General features: G+C 38.7%; 1 protein-coding gene across 1 annotated transcript in view; it reads right to left on the bottom strand.

Annotated features, from left to right (window-relative positions):
- The window catches only part of LOC100671695 (phospholipid-transporting ATPase ABCA3-like), a 110,272-nt gene that overhangs the window by 37,149 nt on the left and 50,697 nt on the right, over positions 1-22,426 (bottom strand). The window contains exons 5-10 of the mRNA XM_064294799.1: positions 21,713-21,842; positions 19,294-19,448; positions 18,530-18,685; positions 17,615-17,825; positions 14,280-14,430; positions 1,559-1,657 (exon numbers count right to left, since the gene is read on the bottom strand). Coding sequence (XP_064150869.1) covers positions 1,559-1,657; positions 14,280-14,430; positions 17,615-17,825; positions 18,530-18,685; positions 19,294-19,448; positions 21,713-21,842 — 902 coding nt within the window. The remainder of the gene's footprint in view (positions 1-1,558; positions 1,658-14,279; positions 14,431-17,614; positions 17,826-18,529; positions 18,686-19,293; positions 19,449-21,712; positions 21,843-22,426) is intronic.

Genomic DNA, 22,426 nt, shown 5'->3' with positions numbered 1-22,426 from the left:
AGTTAAAAGTTCTAATTCACAATTTAGACTATTGAGAATGACAGAAAATGTTTGCTGGTTCCAAGGGAGTCACAGAAAAGTTCTGTATATTTGGGTAGAAAATGGATCCAGAAATCACAGTTCTTTCATTCCTCGCCCCCCCCTCCCCTTTTTTAAACTAAAGAGAACCTTCTGGGGCTCTGTCAGATAGATTATGAACACATATCACATTAAAATACTGGGTTGTAGGTGGTTCAGCTTGGGAGAGAGCCATTGTCTTAGTTATCTAGTGCTGCTATAACATAAATACTACAAGTGTGTGGCTTTAACAATGAGAAATTTATTCTCTCAACAGTTTAGGAGGCTAGAAGTCCAAGTTTAGGGTGCCAGCTCCAGGGGAAGGCCTTCTCTGTTGGCTCTGGGGGAACAACAACATATTGTAGTTCTACGTTCAAGTTTTTTAAGGAACTGACAAATTGTTTTCCACATTGGCTGTATCATTTTATAGTCCCACCAGCAATGGATCAGGGTTTCAGTTTCTCCACATCCTGGTCAACACTTGTTTTCTGTTTTTTGGTAACTGCCATTCTAGTGAGGATAAGGCAATATCTCATTGTGGTTTTGACTTGCATCTCCCTAACGGATAATGAAGGTGCACTGGAGGAACAATGGTTGAGCACTCAGCTGCTAGCCAACTCTGCAGGAGAAAAGCCCTGGTGATCTGCTCCCATAAAGATTAGAGTCTAGGAAACCCTATAGTTCTACTGTCATATAGGGTTGCCATGAGTCAGAATAGACTCGACGGCACACTACCACCATAATAATGACGAATAACGTTGAACATCTTTTCATGTGTTTGTTGATCATTTGAATACCCTCTTTGGTAATCTGTCCAAGTCCTTTGCCCATTTTTTGATTGGGTTGTTTGTGTTTTTGTGGTTAAGTTGTAGAAGTTTATATGTATTTTGGATGTCAGGCCCTTATCTGACATATGGAGCCCTGGTGGCACAGTGTTTAAGAGCCTGGCTGCTAACCAAAGGGTTGGCAGTTTGAATGCACCAACAGCTCCTTGGAAACCATATGGGGCAGTTCTATTCTGTCTTATAGGGTCATTATGAGTTGGAATCAACTCAATGACAACGGATTTGGCTTTTTTTAATACGGTTCCTGAAAATTTTCTACCAATCCGTAGGTTGTCTCTTCCTTTTGTTAATAAAGTCTTTCAGTGTAGAAAAGTCTTTCATTTTTATGAGGTCCCATCTATCTAGTCTTTTACTGCTTGAGTTTTTGTTGTTGTATCTGATGATCTATTGTTAAACACTAGATCCCACAGTCTTGCTCCTACATTTTCTTCTAAAAATTTTCATATTTTTTTAATTTCAATTTTTCTGATTACTTCATGTCTCTACACAGTACCACATACTTTCTTTCCCCTTCATTACCACATTTACATTTTCAGGACTTAGCATACTTACAACCCCAGTAGCATTTTGATGTCTCTGGCATCTGTCAAATTTATTTCCAAAGTACTCATAACTTTTGGCAGAGTATTGTTTTTGCTGTAATTATCATTACTCACCTATGGAAGACTTCTTCCATGGTGGTGACAGAGGCACCATAGCTGGCAATGCCCAGGCTCACTTGATGATCTTCCAGTTCTGTAAATAAATCTTCAAACCTAGGAGGAGTAAAGAGAAAAGATTCTATTTTCTATTACTACTTTTCTCTATATACCCAAAAAAAACCCAGTGCTGTCAATTCGACTCCAACTCATAATGACCCTACAGGACAGAGTAGAACTGCCCCATAGAGTTTCCAAGGAGTGCCTGGTGGATTCAAACTGCTGACCCTTTGGTTAGCAGCTGTAGCACTTAACCACTACACCACCAGGGTTTCCTTTCTCTATATAGTAGAGAAAAATGTTTGTTGGTTGGCTCTGGACTACCACAGCTACTCAGAAAAGGAGACAGGAAGAAGGAAATATTTTCTGTAATAATATGTGATGCTTATTTTATATTAATATCTACAGTTTATTATTAAAGGCTGATTGGCTTACTTAAGTTTTAATTTCTGGCTCCAAGGAACGACAGAAGCAGAGGACATAATAATATCTTATATTGGAATAGCACTTTTAGAAACCATTTTCACCAAATGATTTGGTACTACAACACTCCTCTGAAGTAGGGACTATTGTCTCTACATTTACAAGTGTGGAAACTGAGGCTTAGCAAGGTTAGGTGACTTCTCAAGTTTATAATATTAGCATATGGAGTACTAATACAACCAGGATCCAAGCCCGGTCCAGTATTTTTTCTAGTACTTCATATTATTTTCTCTCTGTATTTTCTGTCACCTGTCCTTGTTCTGGCACTCCAATTACTCATAGGTTATTTCTTTTGATAGAGTCCCACATGATTCTTAGGGTTTCCTCATTTTTTAAAATTCTTTTATCTGATTTTTCTTCAAATATATTAATGCCAAGTATTTTATCTTCAATCTCACTAATTCTGCCTTCCATTTCCTCAATTCTGCTCCTCTTTCTATTGAGCTGTCTAATTCTGTAATTTTATTGTTAATCTTCTGAATTTCTGATTTCTGTCTCTATGGATGCTTGCAGCCTATTAAATTTTTCATTATGTTCTTGAATAACCTTTTTAATTTCAAATGCTTTATCTGTGTGTTCCTTGGCTTGTTCTGAGTTTTGCTTGATCTCCTTCCTGATTTCTTAAAGAGTTCTGTATATTAATGTTTTGTGTTCTACATCTGGTAATTCTAGGACTACATCTTCATCCAGAAGATTCCTTGATTCTTTGAGAGCCTGTTGAAGCAATCGTGGTCTGCTTCCTTATGTGATTTGATATTGATTGTCTCTGAGCCACCTATAAGTTACTGTATTAATTTATTTTCTGTTTGCTCACTGTATCCTAGCTTCTTGCTTTGTTTTGTGAGGAAAGTGCATCCCTGTTCCCTAGAGCACAAAGGTGGGTGGGTTCTACAGCTGGGCCATGGGCAGCCAATGCTTTTTGTTGTAAGGACTTGGAGGCACCACTTATTCTTGGACCCCTGTCATGGGTGGCTAGGGGATGTAGGTGGAGCCAGAAGTCCTCAGGTCCCTGACGTGGGTAGGTGAAGACCTTGTTTAATAGGCCAAGCAGTGTCAAACATCAAAAACCCACCTCTCCACCATACAGCTGAAACAGCTGAAATCAGTTCTCAAGCACAAACACTGTTGCAGTCTGCCAACAAGGGCCTCATCTCCTGAAATGGGCCCACACAGATCCATGCAGGGGTGAAAGGTATTCAAAGTCCGTGGACTGTTTGTACCTGGACAGGAGCCGCTTCTGTCCTCAGCTCCCCAGCTTAGTGGACCTGGCAGATTATCTTTTTCCCCAACTGTTAATTTATTCCTCCTCCAAGGCCAAGAGAATGGCTCAGAGCTCACAGCAGGACCTGTCTCAGGCCCAGTGAAATCAACAGCCACTGACACTGGCTTGGGGGCTGGGAGCATGGTAAAATAAATGCAAGTACTTAGCTTTTGCCGAGAGCACTGCTATGCTCTGGTTCCAGAGCTGTGAGTAGACTGTGCGGCTCACTGTCTCTCCCCGAGGAAACCACATCCTGAACGCTACCGCCAGCCCTGCTGTGGTTGCTCCAGGGAATCATGCCTGAGGGGTGCCAGTTCCCGCTGAGTCAGGTCCGGCAACTCCTCAGTGCTTCTGAACCATCTCTCCATCCCCCTGCTGATGAGTTCGATTTCCTAACTTTGCCTTCGATGTTTAGGGCTCCTAGCTTGTTTTTTCAGGTCTTTGTTGTATGAGGGATCACTGGAAGTATCTGACTACTCTGCCATCTTGGCCCTGCCTCTTCATATTATTTTCTATTGAAGAAAGCTATCTTTCTCCAATATTCTACAGATGATACATGACCATAATGTTTACAGGATACTTAATATACGAACTTCCTTGTTTCCCACAGTTCAGTTTGATTAGTGAGGTCACAGGAATCTAAGAAAAGTAGTGCTAAATATCAGAGATTGCTTAAAAACTATAGACACCAACTATAGGTTGCCTACAAGTGACTGATTTTAAATCAAAAGACAAATAGGTTGAAAGTGAAAGAGTGGAAAAAGTATTTCATGCAAATAGAAATCAATTTCTATTGAGTGGCTATAGTTAAAGACTTTAAGTAAAAAACAAAGGACACTATGTAACTATAAAAGGATCAATTCATCAAGAAGTGATAACAATTATAAATATATAAAAGCCTAATAGAAGAGTCTCAAAATATGTGAAGCAAACATTGACAGAGCTGAAGAAAAAATAGACAGTTCTACAGTAATAGTTGGAAACTTCAACACACCACTGTTAATAACAGGTAGAATGTCCAGACAGAAGACCACCAAGGGAAGAGGACCTGAATGACACTATAAACCAGTTAGACCTAACAGATATTTATAGAACACTTCACCCAGCCACAGCAGGATATACATTCTTCTCCAGGGCACATGGCTCATTCTCCACCACAGACCATAGGTTAGGTCACAAAATAATCCTCAATAAATTTTTAAAAGACTGAAATCATACAAAGTTTCTTCTCTGACCATAGTGGAATGAAACTAGAAATCAATAATTGAAGAAAAACTGCAAATTAAAAAAAAATGTGGAAATTAAGCATAAAATTGAACAGCCACCAGTCGAATACATAATCATAAGGGAAATCAGAAAATGCTTAGAGATGAATGAAAATGAAAGCGCAGCATACCAAAACCTCTGGGATGCAGCAAAGGCAGTAGTACTCAGAGGAAAATATACAGCTGTAAATACCCACATTAAAAAAGATGAAAAAGCTCAAACTGATAACCTAACTTTGCACCTTGAGGAACTAGAAACTAGAAGTCCAACTTACCTATTTTTTGTTGCTTTTGTTCACGTTCTTTTAATTTTTTTGATGTTTTCTATTTTCTATTCTAATTTTATTCAAGATTTAGACTTACAGAAGGGTAAAAGACAATATAAATATTTTAAAAGATATTTTTAAAATTTTTAATTAAAATTATTATTTTTGTTGTTGAGAATTATACATAACATACACCAATTCAATAGTTTCTACTTAAACAATTCAGTGATATTGACCACATTCTTTGAGTTGTACAACCATTCTCACTCTCCTTTTCCAAATTGTTCCTTCCCCACTGACTCACTGCCCCTAAGGTTCCTATCTAATCTTTAGAGTTGTTATTTTCAATTTGATCCCATATAGACAAATATTAAAAGAGCACAATGCTCAAGGCAGACATTCTTTAGTTAAGCTAACTACTGTTTGGTTTTAAGAAGACTTCAGGGGATACTTTTGGTTTAAGGTTTAAAGATTATCTCAGGGCAATAGTTTCAGTGGTTCATCCACCCTTCATGGCTCCAAAAAGTATGGATTCCCTGAGAATTTGAGATTCTGTTCTATATTTTCTCCCTTTTGATCAGGGTTCTACTATTGAATCTTTGATCAAAATGTTGAATAATATTAGCTGGGCACCAGTCAGTTCTTCCCGTCTCATGGCAAAGGGGGCAGTTGTTAATGGAGGCAATTAACCACACATTTCATTTCCTCCTCCTATTCCTAACTCTCCTTTCTCTGTTGCCCCAGGTTACTAGAGACCAATTGTCATACCTTTAAGACCCCAGGCACTATGCAACAAACTAGGAGGTAGAACAAAAGCACTAAACAATTAACTGGAATGGCACATGAAACTATGACCCTAAACCTCCAAATCCCATAAGGTGTTTTGTTGTAAACAGGCAGCCTCAGCAGCTGTTTTTTTTTGGTAAATATATCACCCCCACCTTTTTGCAAATTCATCATTTTACAGGTGTATAACTTATTGACAGCAATTTCATTAATCAGCTGTGCAACCTACCCTTAATCAATGAGATTTTTCTATCACTGTTAACCAAAACTCAGTGCTCCATGGTTGCTCATGCTTTTGGTGTCATATCTAAGAATACTTTGCCAAATCCAAGATTGTGAAGATTCACCTTTTTTTTTTTCTAAGAATGTTTTAGTTTTAGCTCTTATACTTAGGTCTTTGATCCATTTTTAGCTAATTTTTGTATATTGTACAAGGAAGGGGTCCAATTTCATTCTTTTGAATGTACATATCCAGTTGTTCCATTACTATTTGTAGAGGAGACTATTCTTCACCCATTGAATGTTTCTGGTACCATTTTGATTCCCTCCTCATTTTCTTTTATTTATATGTTTTTAGTATTTTCTTAATGGTTTCCCTGAGAATTAAAATGAAAATCCTAAATTAGTAACAATCTAGTCTGAATTCATGCCCACTTAATTTCAATAGCATCAAAAAACTCTGGTCCTATACAATTCTGTCCACCCATTTTATGTTGTTGCTGCTACAAATTACATCTTTATATACTGAGTGCCCATAAACATAGATTTATAATTATTTTACATACTTGTCTTTTAAAATATATAGGAAACAAAAAGAGTTACAAAACAAAAATACAGTAATACTGGCTTTTATATTTATTTTTTAGCAACCTTTACTGGTAATCTTCATTTCTTCTTGTGGCTTTGATATATTGTTTAGTGTCGTTTCATTTTAGCCTGAAGGGCTCCCTTTAGCATTTCTTGTAGGACAGGTCTTCCAGGGACAAAATCCTTCGGCTTTGTTTATCTGGGCATGTCTAAATTTTTCCTTCATTTTTGATGGATAATTTTGCTTGATACAGAATTCTTGGTTGACAGTTTTTCTTTCAGGACTAAATATGTTCTCCCACTACCTTCTGGCCTCCATGGTTTTTGAGAAGAAATTGGCTGTTAATCTTATTGAGGATCGTTTGTACATGACAAGTTGTTTGTTTTTTGCTGCTTTCAAGATTCTCTCTTTGTGTTGTGGGTATAATGTGTTTCAGTATGGATCTCTTTGAGTAGATTATACATGGTGTTTGCTGAGCTTCTGGGATATGAAGATTCACATCTTTCATCAAATTTGGGGAGTTTCCAGCCATTATCTCTTCTAATATTTTTTTCTGCCTCTTTCTCTATGTTCTCCTTCTGGGATTCCTATTATGCATTTGTTGTTGTGCTTAATGGTGTCTCATAGGTCCTTCCCACTCTGTTCATTTTCCTTCATTCTCTTTTCTTTTTGCTCCTCTGACTGAATAATTTCAACTGCCCTATCTTCAAGTTTGCTTATTCTTTCTTCTGCCTAGTCAAATCTGTTGAAAGCCTCCAGTGAGTTTTCATTTCAGTTACTGTACTTTTCAGCTACAGTATTTCTATTTGGTTCCTTTTAATAATTTCAATCCATTATTGATATAGCCCGTATTTCATACATCAATCTTCTAGTTTCCTTTTTTTAATAACATTTTATTGTGTTTTTGGTGAAGGTTTACACAGCAGCTTAGATTCCCATTCAACAATTTCTACACAAGCTGTTCAGTTACATTGGTTATATTCTTCACAATGTGTGAACATTCTTATTATTTCCCTTCTGGATCACTATGAGTCAGAATTGACTCAACAGCTACGAGTTCAGTTTGTTTTTTTGGTTGTTCCATTTCCATTAATCTAGTTTCTCTGCCCCCCTACATTCTCATCTTTGTTTTAAAGTAATTGTTGACTGTTTGGTCTCATACAGGTGATTTTTTAAAGGAGCACAGCACTTAGGGTAATATTCATTATTTTGTGAACCAACTTGTTTTTAGCTACACAGTGATCTCTGGGGGTAGTTTCAGTTCAAGGTTTGAAGCATTTCTCAGGGCAATAGTCTCAGGGAGTCCTCTAGTCTCAGCCAGTGCAGTAAGTCTTTTTTTTTTATAAGGAATTTCAGGTTCTGTTTTATATTTTTGTCTCATTCTATCAGGGTCCAACTATTGTGGTCCTGATTAGAATGGCTCGTAGTGGTAGCCGGGCACAATCTATTTCTTCTGGTCTCGGGGTAGATGAGGCCGTGGTTCACATAGACTATTTGGCCTGTAGGCTACTTTCTTCTTTAAGTTTTTGGTTTCTCCTCCAGTTCTTTGTATATGGTTTCCCTTAGCTCTTTCAGCATATTTAAGAGAGTTGATTTAAAGTCTTCGTCTAGTAAGTCCAATGAGTGGGTTTCCTTAGTGACTGTTTCTATTTATTTATGCCTGTGAATGGGCCAGACTTCTGTGTTTATTTGTATGCCATATATGTGTGTATATATATAGTTATTAAAAATCAGACATTTTGAATATTATATAATATATATATTTCATAATATATATTATTATAATAATAATATAATCCTCCCTCCTTAGGGTTTGCTGATGTTGCTTGTTGAGAGCTGCAGTCATCTGTTTGTTTAGTGACTTTCCCAAACTATTTTTTGCAGGCTGTTTTCCTTGTTTTGTGTGGCCACTGAAATCTCTGTTCTGTTATCTCAGCAGTCACCCAGCAGCCTAACATATATTTCCTTAGATGCCTATCAACAAGAAAAGAAAAACCTCTCCCAGTCTTTGTAGGTTGGCTTTGAGCTGGGGCACTCTTTCAACCCTTAACCAGGCTACCTAAAACTCCACTTTAGCTTTCACCTCTTACTTGCACAGAGCCCAAGGATCAGGTAGTGGTATAAGTCTAGGGGTCTCTTCAGTCTTTTTTGATTATTCATCAGAATCTGGGTATGTATGTTGCATTTGGAAGCCCTTGAAATCTCTTAGTCACCAATCTCGTCCTTCTCAGACTCCTCCTTTCCAGGCATTTGGGTCCATTTGCTGCTTGCCTCATCCACCATTCCCTGCCCCAGGTGGCCAGAGGGTATGCTGACCCTTCAAGGTGTTGCCAGACAGGTCAAATCACTCCTCCACCATTTTTTTTTAGAACAAGGCCTGTATTTTGCCCCATTCCCCAGCCCCAGCAAGCTGCACCAGGGAACACAGACTGCTGTCCCTGAAGCTGTTACAAGCTGGAAAACAGCAGATGGTAGGTAGATGAGTGAAAGCATCTCAATGCTGCTACCGGATTTTTGCACTTTCTTCATTAAGTACTCCCCTGGTTCCTTTAAGTATTTGGTTAGAATCCAAAATTCCAAAAAAGTTGTCTGTATTGTTTTTTGCTAGTTTATGGATTGATTCAGTGGAGGGATCAATTGTTGGAGCTGCCTACTCCATCTTTTTTTGTTTGTTTTTTAATGTCATCATGTACCATATTCTTGGTAGGTACATTTTTTTTTTAATTGTTCTTCAAGTGAAAGTTTAAAATTCAAGTCAGTTTTTTATACAAAAACTTATACACACATTCTTATGTGACCCTAGTTGCTCTCTTGACAAAGTGACAGCACACTCCTTGTCCATTCAAGGACATTTTCCATGTCCATTCAACAAGCTCCTGTCCCCCTCTGCCTTCTCATCTTGCCTCCAGGCAGAAGCTGCCCACACAGTCTCATGTGTCTACTTGAGCAAAGAAGCACATTCCTCACCAGAACCATTTTATGTCTTATAGTCCAGTCTAATCTCTGTCTGAAGAGTTGGCTTTGGGAATGTTTTTAGTTTTAGGTTAACAGAGAGTCTGGGGGCCATGACCTCTGGGGTCCCTCCAGTCTCAGTCAGACCATTAAGTCTGGTCTTTTTACTAGAATTTGAGGTCTCCATCCCACTTTTCTCCTGGTCCATCAGGGATTCTCTGTTGTGCTCCCTGTCAGGGCAATCACTGGTGGTCGTCGCCAGGCACCATATTTAGTTCTTCCGGTCTCAGGCTGATGGAGTCTCTGGTTTATGTGAACCTCTCTTTCTCTTGGGCTCATATTTTCCTTGTGTCTTTGGTGTTCTTCATTCTGCTTTGCTCCAGGTGGGTTGAGACCAATTGATATATCTTAGATGGCCTCTTGCTAGCTTTGAAGACCCCTGACGACACTTGGTAGGTGCATTTTTGCATTTGTTTTATGTTTTTTTCCTCTCCTTTCTTGCAGATTTTTTTTCATCTAATTTTCCCTATTAGTTTGGAAGTTATACGCTTGCTTTCTATTCTTTTAGTGGTTATTGTAGGGATTACAACATATATAAGTTTAATGTTAATATTTACTTTTACCCTTGTACTGGGCAATATAAGAACTTAGAATACTTTCACTTTATTTACTCTCTCTTTACTTATATGCTATGTTTTCCTTTTGCCAGGCAGCTCAGGACACTATTAGTCTGGACTAAAGCCTGGGGTTTATCTAGGCCATACAGCCTGTATACCAACTTCCAGATTACAGCCCAGAGATGAAGGATATATGAGTGCGGGCATGGTGGGGTGTGTGTCCTTAGGGTCTGTCTAATAGAAGCGCATTTCTGACCTCTGCCCCTCATTCCCACCACTGTTATTCACTGCTAAAATTACAGCTCGATCTTTTAGCTGCCTCCTCTAATTCACCAAAAGCCTTCGGGATAGAAGCTGCACCAGCTCACCTCTATCAGCTCTAGTCCTCTCCTTGTTCTTGGTTAGGGAATTCCTAACTATCTTGTTAGGTTTCTGATGGCTTTAGGAAGACCTAAAAAAAAATTTGTCCAGATTTTTTAGTTATCTGAGGTGGGGAGTTGGTGTACTGTACTTAGTGTGCTATTTCTAGAACCAGAAGTCCTATTTATTTCTTTGACAAAACATTTACCATTATATGCCAGTTTCTCAGGTCCATGACAAATTACTCCAAAACTCAAGCAGCTTAAAACAACCATTTATTATTTCTCATGATTCTATGGATTGGCTAGTCTATTCTGCTGGTCTTGTCTGGGCTCACTGATGTGACTGCACTCATCTGGTGGGTTAGCTGGAGCTAGAGGGTCTAAGATTATCTCATCTACATTTCTAGGACCTTGGCAGGGATGGCTGGAAGGACTAGGAACCTTACTCTCCATATGGCCTCTCCTCATTCAGTGATATAGCCCTAGCTTTTTTTATGTGGCTACTGGGACTCAGGACAGCAAAGGCAGATGCTGTAAGGTATATTGAGATTTAGGCTTTGAACTCACACAGTGTTCCATCTACCACTCTATCGTTCAAAAGAAGTTACAAGATTCAAGGGAGTGGAGGAATAGTCTCTACTCTTGAGGGGAGGAACACCAATGTCTCATTGTGAAGGAATGTAACTCCATGTAGCATGATTCATTGGGGGCCATTATAATAACAAACTACCAAAGTCTTCTCTCAAAACAAGTCTGATCCATTACTTCTGGTGCCAATAACTGTATCACTTCAGTTCAACTGTATCAGGTCTTAGTCAGGGGAAGAGAATCACTGTGAGCATTAAGGAAAAAGGGATTTATTATAGGAATTAGAGTTCATACAACTGTGGAAGAATACAGGGAAATGAAGGTCCAGAAGGCAGTTGAAGGACCAGGAGAAAAGTTACTAACCAGGCATGTTGCTGAAGTAGGACTGTGAGGGGGCAATCTCATGAGAAAGTTCACGGGAAGATATTGCCTGTACAGCAGCAGCCAATGTCTGGTGGTGGGCCAAGCCACTGCTGATCCACAGTCAGCAGTTGGGAAGACTAGCTGAACATGGAGCAGTGGAAGATGAGGATAAGCCAGGCATCTCTGTCCATCTGCTACTGCATCTGACTACAACAACCTTCAGAAAGTAATGGCTTCTGCCTTCCAAATTTCATACAAGTTCCTTTTATGGCCAACTTTAACCCAGAACTACATAGGGAGGGAGATTTTGGAAAACGGTGCTCAGCTAAATCAGTTTGACACAGTAAAACCACTACAGTCAGCCAGTGTACAAAGATACAAGAGACAAAAAAAAAACCTTTCCCATTTGTCAATTATCTGGTCATCACAAAAAAATAAAAAATAAAAGTAAGACCTGGTACGATGTCAAATACCACTTCATGGAATCTATTCCAAAGAAATAACAAAAAGAAATAAAAGAAACTTGTATAAAAGACTCGTCATCGAGTCAATTCCAATTCATAGTGACCCTACAGGACAGAGCAGAACTGCCCCATGGGGTTTCCAAGAAGTGGCTGATGGACTTGAACTGGTAGCCTTCTGGTTAGCAACCAAGCTCTTAGACATCGTGCCACCAGGGCTCTAAAATGCATATAGAACATTACTTTTCATCCAAGCAAACATTTAAAAGAAGAAATCAATACTCAAACTTCACTAACAGGGGTATGTTTAAGCCAATCATTATAATTCAATATAATGGAATACTATACAGTGTATGTTGTTGCTGTTGTTGCTGTTAGGAGTCGTCGAGTCAGTTGTGACTCATAGCGACCCTATGCACAACAGAACGAAACACTGCCCGGTCCTGCGCCATCCTTACAATCGTTATGCTTGAGCTCATTGTTGCAGCCACTGTGTCAATCCACCTCGTTGAGGGTCTTCCTCTTTTCTGCTGACCCTGTACTCTGCCAAGCATGATGTCCTTCTCCAGGGACTGATCCCTCCTGACAACATGTCCAAAGTATGTAAGACGCAGTCTTGCCATCCTTGCCTCTAAGGAGTATTCTGGCCGCACTTCTTCCAAGACAGATTTGTTCATTCTTTTGGCAGCCCATGGTATATTCAATATTCTTCACCAACACCACAATTCAAAGGGGTCAACTCTTCTTCAGTCTTCCTTATTCCTTGTCCAGCTTTCACATGCATATGAGGTGATTGAAAATACCACAGCTTGGGTCAGGCGCACCTTCGTCTTCAGGGTGACATCTTTGCTCTTCAACACTTTGAAGAGGTCCTTTGCAGCAGATTTGCCCAATGCAATGCGTCTTTTGATTTCTTGACTGCTGCTTCCATGGCTGTTGATTGTGGATCCAAGTAAAATGAAATCCTTGACAACGTCAATCTTTTCTCCGTTTATCATGATGTTGCTCACTGGTCCAGTTGTGAGGATTTTTGTTTTCTTTATGTTGAGGTGCAATCCATACTGAAGGCTATGGTCTTTGATCTTCCTTAGTAAGTGCTTCAAGTCCTCCTCACTTTCAGTAAGCAAGGTTGTGTCATCTGCGTAACACAGGTTGTTAATGAGTCTTCCTCCAATCCTGATGCCCCATTCTTCTTCATATAGTCCAGCTTCTCGTATTATTTGTTCAGCATACAGATTAAATAGGTATGGCGAAAGAATACAACCCTGACACACACCTTTCCTGACTTTAAACCAGTCAGTATCCCTTGTTCTGTCCGAACAACTGCCTCTCGATCTATGTAAAGGTTCCTCATGAGCACAATTAAGTGTTCTGGAATTTCCATTCTTCAGTGTTATCCATAGTTTGTTATAATCCACACAGTCAAATGTCTTTGCATAGTCAATAAAACACAGTAAACATCCTTCTGGTATTCTCTGCTTTCAGCCAGAATCCATCTGACATCAGCAATGATATCCGTGGTTCCACGTCCTCTTCTGAAACCAGCCTGAATTTCTGGCAGCTCCCTGTCGATATACTGGTGCAGCCATTTTTGAATGATCTTCAGCAAAATTTTGCTTGCCTGTGATATTAATGATATTGTTCTATAATTTCCACATTCGGTTGGATCACCTTTCTTGGGAATAGGCATTAATATGGATCTCTTCCAGTCGGTCGGCCAGGAAGCCGTCTTCCATATTTCTGTCAGTTTGTCGTACTGTGGGGGCTTGTGTGTTGCTTTGATGCTTGACGCTATGCCACTGGTATTCAGATACCAGCAGGGTCACCCATGGAGGACAGGTTTCAGCTGAGTTTCCAGACTAAGACAGACTAGGAAGAAGGATCCGGCGGTCTACTTCTGAAAAGCATTAGCCAGTGAAAACCTTATGAATAGCTGCAGAACATTGTCTGATATAGTGCTGAAAGATGAGCCCCCCAGGTTGGAAGGCACTCGGAAGATGACTGGGGAAGAGCTACCTCCTCAAAGGAGAGTCGACCTTAATGACGTGGATGAAGTAAAGCTTTCAGGACCTTCATTTGCTGATGTGGCATGACTCAAAATGAGAAGAAATAGCTGCAAACATCCATTAATAATGGGAACTTGGAATGTACAAAGTATGAATCTAGGAAAATTGGAAATCGTCAAAAATGAAACGGAACCTGTACAGTATATGTACGCAGATCATATTAATACATAGAAACACATATAACAAATTACATTAAACAGAAAAGAGCTCGAATTATATGCACCTACTAGTTACAATTACATAGAATTATGTGATCACATAGATAATGACCAAAAAAGTAAACAAATGTAAATAAATGCTTAAGGCCATGATTGTTTCTATATACTTGTTTAAATACTTAACAAAATCTTGAAATTGCAACAATGGAAGAATACTAGTTTAGTTTTTCTCTGGATGCATACCTATTTGCACTCTCTTTGGGTAGGATAAATGATAACTCAGCTCCAATATTGCTCTCCAAAATGGCATTTGGTACATAATTATATATAAGGCTGGCGACTTCTGTTGCTTTACACTGAGGTTCTTTCGTCATAACCATATGGTATCCTGCACCTGTAAGAAATAATTGAGAAGAAAAAGTATCATAATTTTGCATTTCCAGCTTCTCTTGCTTGTCTCTACTTAAATTTCTGATTTAAAAAAAAAAAAAAATTTCTGTGATTGGGTCAGGTCAAATCTTCCAAAATAAATAAATAAATAAATAACTGCCTGCCACATAAGTTCTTGTTGCAACAGTATCTTTCTAAATGCTGCTCCAAGACTCTGGTTTCCTATGCCCTCTGCTGAAGATGGAATGTAAGAGCCATACCGGAAAGAGGGAGGGTTGTCCTGACTATACAGGTGTGATATTCTAGAGCTGCTGGATGCTTCAGTACTGAACAAAGGCAACTCTTTTTTGGTATGGGATACATACATATTATTCTTTTTTTTTTTTTTTTTCAGGGATTGATCAGATCCATGATTTGGGATCTATGTCCAGAGGAAGTCCTCTGAGACCTGGTCCCAACTATGAAAGACGCATGTTAACAAGTCACCCATCTTTTCTTACTAATTCTTACTGTCTTTAACTCTTTGTTGCATCTTACGTGGTTGAACACCTCCTACCTTTTTACACTACCTTAGTTCCTTTCCTTTCTCTCAACCTGCTTGTGCCAGTCCCTGTCCCTGTGCTTTGCTGGTTGTTTTAAATTAAACCTTAAATCCTTGCTAAGGCTATGCTTAAAATTACAGATGGTTGAAATGTGTAAAGGGATATTAGCAGTACAAGAAATGGTGAACTTTGGACAAATAATATCCTCCTGGTTATATAAAGAGAGTCAATGCGAAGTCATAAGGAAATACAACCCACGACCACATGATTTTAATTTCTGAGTTTCTACATCTGATTGTAACAGGGATAACTAATAGATCTTAATGCAGGAAGAGATCATGTGGTGCTGAGGACACCAGAACTCAGGCTGTCCTCCTCGTGTGGTAGCCTTTCCACTCTGCCTTGCTGCTTCCTTAAGGAACTGGATTCACATTGTATGAACTCCAAAAAAGACAGGTGAGATTGTTTGTTACTACACAAATGGAGACGCCCCTAGTTATTCAAAAGCTGCTCTTTATTCTCCCCGTATCTTCACTCTCTCAAAATTGATTCTTTGACCATACTTAATGGTCTGGCTGTGACTAGAGGAATCCCGGCAGTCACGGTCCCCTAACCTTCTGTTGGCACAGGACGGGAACCATCCCCAAAGACAATTCATCAGACATGAAAGGGACTGGACAGTGGGTGGGAGAGAGATGCTGATGAAGAGTGAGCTAATTATATCAGGTGGACACTTGAGACTGTGTTGGCATCTCCTGTCTGGAGGGGGGATGGGAGGATAGAGAGAGTTGGAGGCTGCCAAAGTTTTCACGAAAGGAGAGACTGGAAGGGCTGACTCATTAGGGGGAGAGCAAGTGGGAGTAAGGAGTAAGATGTATATTAACGTATATGTGACAGACTGACTTGATTTGTAAACGTTCACTTGAAGCTCAATAAAAGTTAATAAAAAAAAAATTGATTCTTTGTTCTATCCACCCAACCTGTAAGAAATTGGACATGATTCATAATTTATGGGGCTGAAAGGTGCTGGTCTATAAGAGCTATTAATAAATGGTGATTAGTAGAATGAGAAACGTAGATCATCAAGAGATTTTCTAAATCCTTCAAGCAAAAAACAAAAACTACAATGGTGGCATTTTAAATTTGACTATATCCAAATCATTAAAGATTCATCTGCACAAAGAACAGGTAGTTTAAGAGTTAACATTACCATTCTAAGGTTACCTACGCACACTTCATTAAAATTTTCTCTGAATCAGAGGCTCTTAAACTTTTTTTTGATTGATCACTGAAAATATGATGAAAGCTAATGGATATGTGCATATTAATGCAATTTTACATACTATTTCAGGGAATTCACAACTCCCTGAAGGCCATCAATTGGCTACCTAAGTGCCCTTGTTTTAAATGCTATCTTATTCCCAGTAAGAGACACATTATGCTTACAATTAATAAAGACATTTTACAGAAACGTACAACTGAATGAGATTTTATCTGATTTATAGTATTAACCCCATCTTCTCAATGCCCAGGAAATTTATTGTTTAACGTGACACAAAACTAGGCACTCAACTCCGATAGAGTTAAGAAGACTTTAAACAATCTTTAAAAAGCTAAAAACCTACAAAATAATGGAAAACTCCATACCCCAAAATCTGTATTTCCTTTTTTTTAAACTTGCCTGAGCTTTAGTCTTCTATCTTTTAATTTCAACATATCCAAATTTGTTTTTCATCTTTTCTTTCAGGAAGGCTTTCTCTTCCAATTTTAGATCTACCAATAGCCTTTTCTCCAACTATTCTTCTGTTAAATACCTGTGGCACTAACTTGATGATGCCATATTCTAATATTTAGCCAAACTATTTTACACTGACCACTCATTGTTTATGTATGTGACTATGGTTTCCCCAGGAAGATCATACACAACTTAAAGGCAAAGCCTATTCCTCATTTCCTCTCTATCTTGCCTTCTCTCTCCGTTTTCAAGTGGTTTCAAGGGGCACAATAATTACTTATTGATTTTTTTTTTAACTCTCATTGCACTGGAGCCTTATACAAAAATGAACCATATTACTCATACCCTGGGATTTTAATACTGGGCTAATAATGAAGTGTAGTTATTTGTTTTGCCTTAAATTTTTTTTTTCTATTGTGGTAAATATGTAGATAAGAAAACATTGGCCATTTCTACAATCTTCACATGTACAGTTCAGTGACATGAATTATGTTCATTACGTTGTTTGACCATCACCATTAACTGTTCCAGAATTTCTCCATCACCCTTAAGAGAAGTTTTGCCTTCATTTTATCATCCATCCATCCAACCATTTGGAAAGGGTGATATATTTTAAGGGAAGGGACAACATGAATGAATTCATGGTAGCAGGAATGACCTGAACAGGTTAACACTGGGGAGCAATAGGAATTAAGGTTGGTTAGGCAGAAAGCACTGGGTTGGGTTTCTGGAAGCAGAAGCCAGATTAGAAGACCCAGAAAGTCAAACAGAAAAGTTTAGGCTTGAGGAAATAAGAAACTAAGGAGTCTTGTGCAAAGAAATTTTACGTTAATGTAATGCTGAAAGAAGATGAGTTTGGTAGTGGAAATAATAAAAAGGTCATGAACGGGTAGAATGGAGATTTGAAAAACCATATTTTTGTTTGAGGAACAGTGACGAGCCACAGCACTGCAAGTTCCCCTTGGCCACGATGGCGATGCGATCACCCAGAAGATCTGCTTCATCCATAGAATGAGTGGTGAGTAGGATGGTGCGGCCACGTTTTTGCTGCTGAAGGAGATCCCAGGTGGCTCTCCTTGAGATAAGGTCCATGCCAGAGGTTGGATCATCTAGCATCACCACCTACAGATCAAAATACAGCCCTAGTTACTGGTACCATCCCACTTGTAGAGAAGCTTCCTATTCATTGGGAAATCTTAGGCTTATTTCAAGTTGTACAGCATTACTGGCCAAAGTACATACAGTAAGTCAGGCTAATCTAAAACAATGGTTCGCAAACATCTGTGTGTATTGTAGTCTTTTGGAGAGCATTACTCATTTGAATCATTTGAAACTGCACTACTGGGCCCCACTCCCAGAGTTTCCGATTCCATAGATCTGAGTGGGGCCTGAAAATTTCATTTCTAACAAGTTGTCAGGTAATGCTGCTGCTGCTGTTGGCTTTGTGGACCATCCTTTGAGAGCCACTGATCCAGAGCTGGGGTCAGCAACCTTCTCCTGTGAGGGCCAGATAGTAAACACTTCAGTCTTTGCAGGGCAGACAATTTCCATCACAACTACACTACTTTGCCATTGTGGCACCAAAGCAGCCATAGAAGGAATGGGAATGGGTATGTTCCAAAAAACTTTATTTTCGAAAACAGACAGATTTGGCCCATATGCCATTGTCTGCAGACCCCTGATCTAGAGGGTATAGAAAGAGATGCTTAGTATGCTTCCTCATGGAGTTCATCTTCTAGAAGTTTATCCATTCTCTCAGATTTATAATAAGCTGCTTTTCTGATTTTTTGGTTGTAATGGGGACTCAGTTATACCCCTATTTATACCTTAGAATTCCCTACAAGTGCAATACTGACAGAAAGCTTGCGCTTCATTCCTCCACTCAGTGAGTTAGAAAATGAATGTCGTTTATCTTGCAATTTAAACACATTCAAGATATTATTAATTTCACTTTGACACATTTCCCGAGGCAATCCTTTCAGCTAAAAACAAAAAAGAGAGAATTCAGACTAGGTTCTGATAACCTACTAACCTCCACATCAGAAAGATTTTATCCTAAAACCCTTTTTAAATAGCAAGTTTGGGGAAATTCCCTTCTTCACTCCTGTTATGAATTCACTGTGTCTCCCTTTTTCCACCCCCAAAAATATGTGCTGAAATCCTAACCCTGTACCTGTAAATATGACCCTGTTTAGAAATAGGGGTTTTCTTTTGTTATGTTAATGTAATCCTAAGCCTAATCACTTCTGAGCAACAAAATAGACAGAGGCACACATAGAGAAGAGGAAGAAAGAGGCTGGAGACATATGTGTCTACAAGGCTAGTAATGCTAAGGATTGCTCTAGTTACTAGACGCAGTTACTAGAAGACAAGGAAAGACCTTCCTCTAGAACTACCCCCTGAATTCGGACTTCTAGCCTCCTGAACTGTGAGAAAATAAATTTCTGCTCTTTAAAGCTCCCAGTTGTGGTATTTGTTACAGTAACACTAGGTAACCAAGACAACGCCTTTATTTTGTCTCTAAATGAACTTCTGAAGCATTCTGAGGTTAAGTTTATAAGAAAAAAAGAAAAATCTCTCTTTGGCTTACCCTAGCAAAGAAGTAAAGGTGTTCAGATACTGTTAAATAATCAAACAAAAGGTCATTTTGGGGACACAAACCCAGGTTCTTCCGGATATGAAACATGTCTTTTGAGATATCAAATCCACAAATATATGCTTTTCCACGTGTCGGGGGAAAGAGACCTAGGACAAGCAGATGACACAGTCAGTGAGAGCATGCATCATTTCCCATTGACATCTGACTTGAAAGTACTTTTTTCTGGCTGAATCTCAATACTCCAATCCAATGGCACTCAAATGCTAATCTATATTCATGGTGAATGGAGCAAATACAAAACATAGCTCTAGTTGCTGTGAAGTATGGGCAACAAAAAGGAGACATGATTACAATTCCTAGAGAGCTAGAAGAAATCTCTCCTCTATAGCTAGGAGAAATCTGCAATTTCATAGGGGAGGTAAAAACAGTAACCTGAAATAACTGAAGAGCATAATGAAACATCGAGCCTACTAAGCAGGGCCTAGATCAGTGGTTACTGGTCTTGGATACACATTAAAATTACCAAAGGACCTTTGCAAAGTATAGATGCTTGGGTCTTTCCCCCTAGATTAAATGAATAAGAATTTCTGGGGGCTGGACTTGGCTCTTGGTATTAAAGAAATCTTTCCAGGTGATACTCAAGTGTGCCCAGGGTTTAGAACCACCGTCTAGATTAAAATTTATATGAATGTTCATTATCTTTTATTGGTTGTCCACTTGGGAATATTAGTTTCAACAAACTAGATGGAATTTTCCCTTGTGTGCTTCAACTAGGAAAAGATTTTACAAGAAATTTAATAAATAATAAAAATGACAATAACAAGGATATGAAATCGGTGGTTCTTTTTTCAGCTGGTAAATCGCAGATATTTTAAATATTCTTTAGCTTGCAGATGAAGATGAAGACGTGGATAGTCTGCAATTGAGTGATAATTTCTGGCCATTCTGGGGCTCTGAGGCTATTTGGCCAAGTTACTGTTTGGTTTTAAGATGACTTCAGGGGATATTTTTGGTTTAAGATTTAAAGATTATCTCAGGGCAATAGTTTCAGAGGTTCATTCACCCTCTGTGGTTCCAGAAGTCTGAAGTCCCCGTGAATTTTCAATTCTGTTCTACATTTCTCCCCTTTTGATCAGGATTCTTCTATGGAATCTTTGATCAAAACTTTCAGTAAGGGTAGCCAGGTACCACCCAATTCTTTCTGGCTTCACAGCAAAGGAGGCAGCTGGTCCTAGAGGTAGTTAGCCACACATTCCATATCCTCCTATTCCTGACTCTCTTTCCTTTGTTGCTTCAGGTGAATAGAGTCCAATTGTTGTGCCTTAGACAACGGCTTGCAAGCTTTTAAGATGCCAGGCACTACGCAACAAATTAGGACATAGAACAGAACCATTAAACATGTTATTGGGCCAATTAACTGGGATGTTCCATGAAATCATGATCCTAAACATCGAAACCAAGGAATCAAATTCCACAAAGTGTTTTATTGTACCTAAGCATCCTCAGCAGCTTTTTTTGGTCCTTGCTGTAAATATATCACACAACTTTCTACAGGTGTACAACTTATTGACAGCAATTACAATAAACAGCTGTGCAACTGTATCCTTAATCGATGCAATTTTCCCAGCACTGCTAACCTCTCTCTTCCCCCTCCCTCCTGGCCCTGTTAATCACTAATAAACTTTGGTCTCTATATATTTGCCTTTTCTTCTTAAATAAATGAGGTCATACAATATTTGCCCTTTTTTGATTGGCTTATTTCACTCAGTATAATGTCTTCAAGCTCCATCCATACTGTAGCATGTATCAAGACTTCATTTCTCCTACTGGCTGAGTAGTACTCCATTGTATGTATGTACTATATTTAGTTGTCTATTCATCTGTTGATGGAATAGTAATGTTTTGATGTGTGTTAAAAAGTAGTACCCACTTATTATAAACCATTGTATGTACCTCGAATCTTTAATATAATAGGCTTTACGGGGGTTGGTTTTTAACTACAGGTTGTACTAAGTTGGACCTCTGTAACCCAGGGACTGCCTGTATAAACTTATGGAACCATGGATGTACATGCAGTTGGACGTTGCCCAAACAGGCTGTTATGTGGCACATGAGTCTATATTAGATCAATTCTACTGTTGACCTAGGTAATGTTTGTATTTGGCTTGGGAGATCACTGTTCTGGCAACACCAAAGAGAAACTATTTCTTAAAGTGAAATACACCTTTTCTAAAACAAGACGACTGATCAATGACTGTTTTCATAGGTAACAATGAAATACTAATCAACTCAACGCTAAGGAGATCAGTGAAGTCTTGATAATGTGATGAGAATCAATAACATTTCCAGGTCTTAGAAGTGCAAAGCGATGTGCAGAGCAAACCTACAGAATGGGAACAAATTAACATACCTGACAGCAGAGACAAGACAGTGGTCTTTCCTGCTCCATTATGTCCTAGAAGAGCGGTGATTTGCCCCTCATACAAGTTCAGAGTCAAGTCTCTCACTGCTTCTTTGAAAGTATTCCCCACCTCAAATATCTGTGGAGAAGGCAAAAAAGAATAACTTTCTATGTCACATGAGAAAAGTTTTATAACAGAAGAATGTGATACTTTAGATTTCTAGATGTTATCTCTAGAATACAAGTATTACTTCGTACTGCAATACTGAAAGAAGTTATATGTTTAAGTGTCTATTTGGAGGCATCTCAGAATTTTCTTGCAGAGAAACACTACTTAACCTTCAATTCCCATTAGTTCATAATACAGAGTTTCAACGAGATATGAAAGGAAAGGTATGAACAAGCCATCTCATGTTTTGAAAGGGCATTACAAATCAATAAGCAAACAATTATTCAATATATAGATTTTAAATAGATTAACAAACAATACGTGAAAAACATACTTTTAAAACTTGCAGAAGAAAACACAGGATAACCTAAAAATAACTGTGGTTTAAAGACAGGCCATAAAAAGCAAAAATTGCAAAGTGAAAGGTTGATATATCTGACTACAGCAAAATATAAAACTTCTCACAAGAAATAATAAAGATTAGAACAGAAATAAATGAAATAGAGAACAGAAAAACAATAAAAAGAATCAACAAAACCAAAAGTTGGTTCTTT

This window comes from Loxodonta africana, chromosome 12 (assembly GCF_030014295.1).
Source record: "Loxodonta africana isolate mLoxAfr1 chromosome 12, mLoxAfr1.hap2, whole genome shotgun sequence".
Taxonomy (NCBI): domain Eukaryota; kingdom Metazoa; phylum Chordata; class Mammalia; order Proboscidea; family Elephantidae; genus Loxodonta; species Loxodonta africana.
The sequence above is the reverse complement of the archived record's forward strand: the minus strand, read 5'-3'. Positions and strand labels throughout refer to the sequence as shown.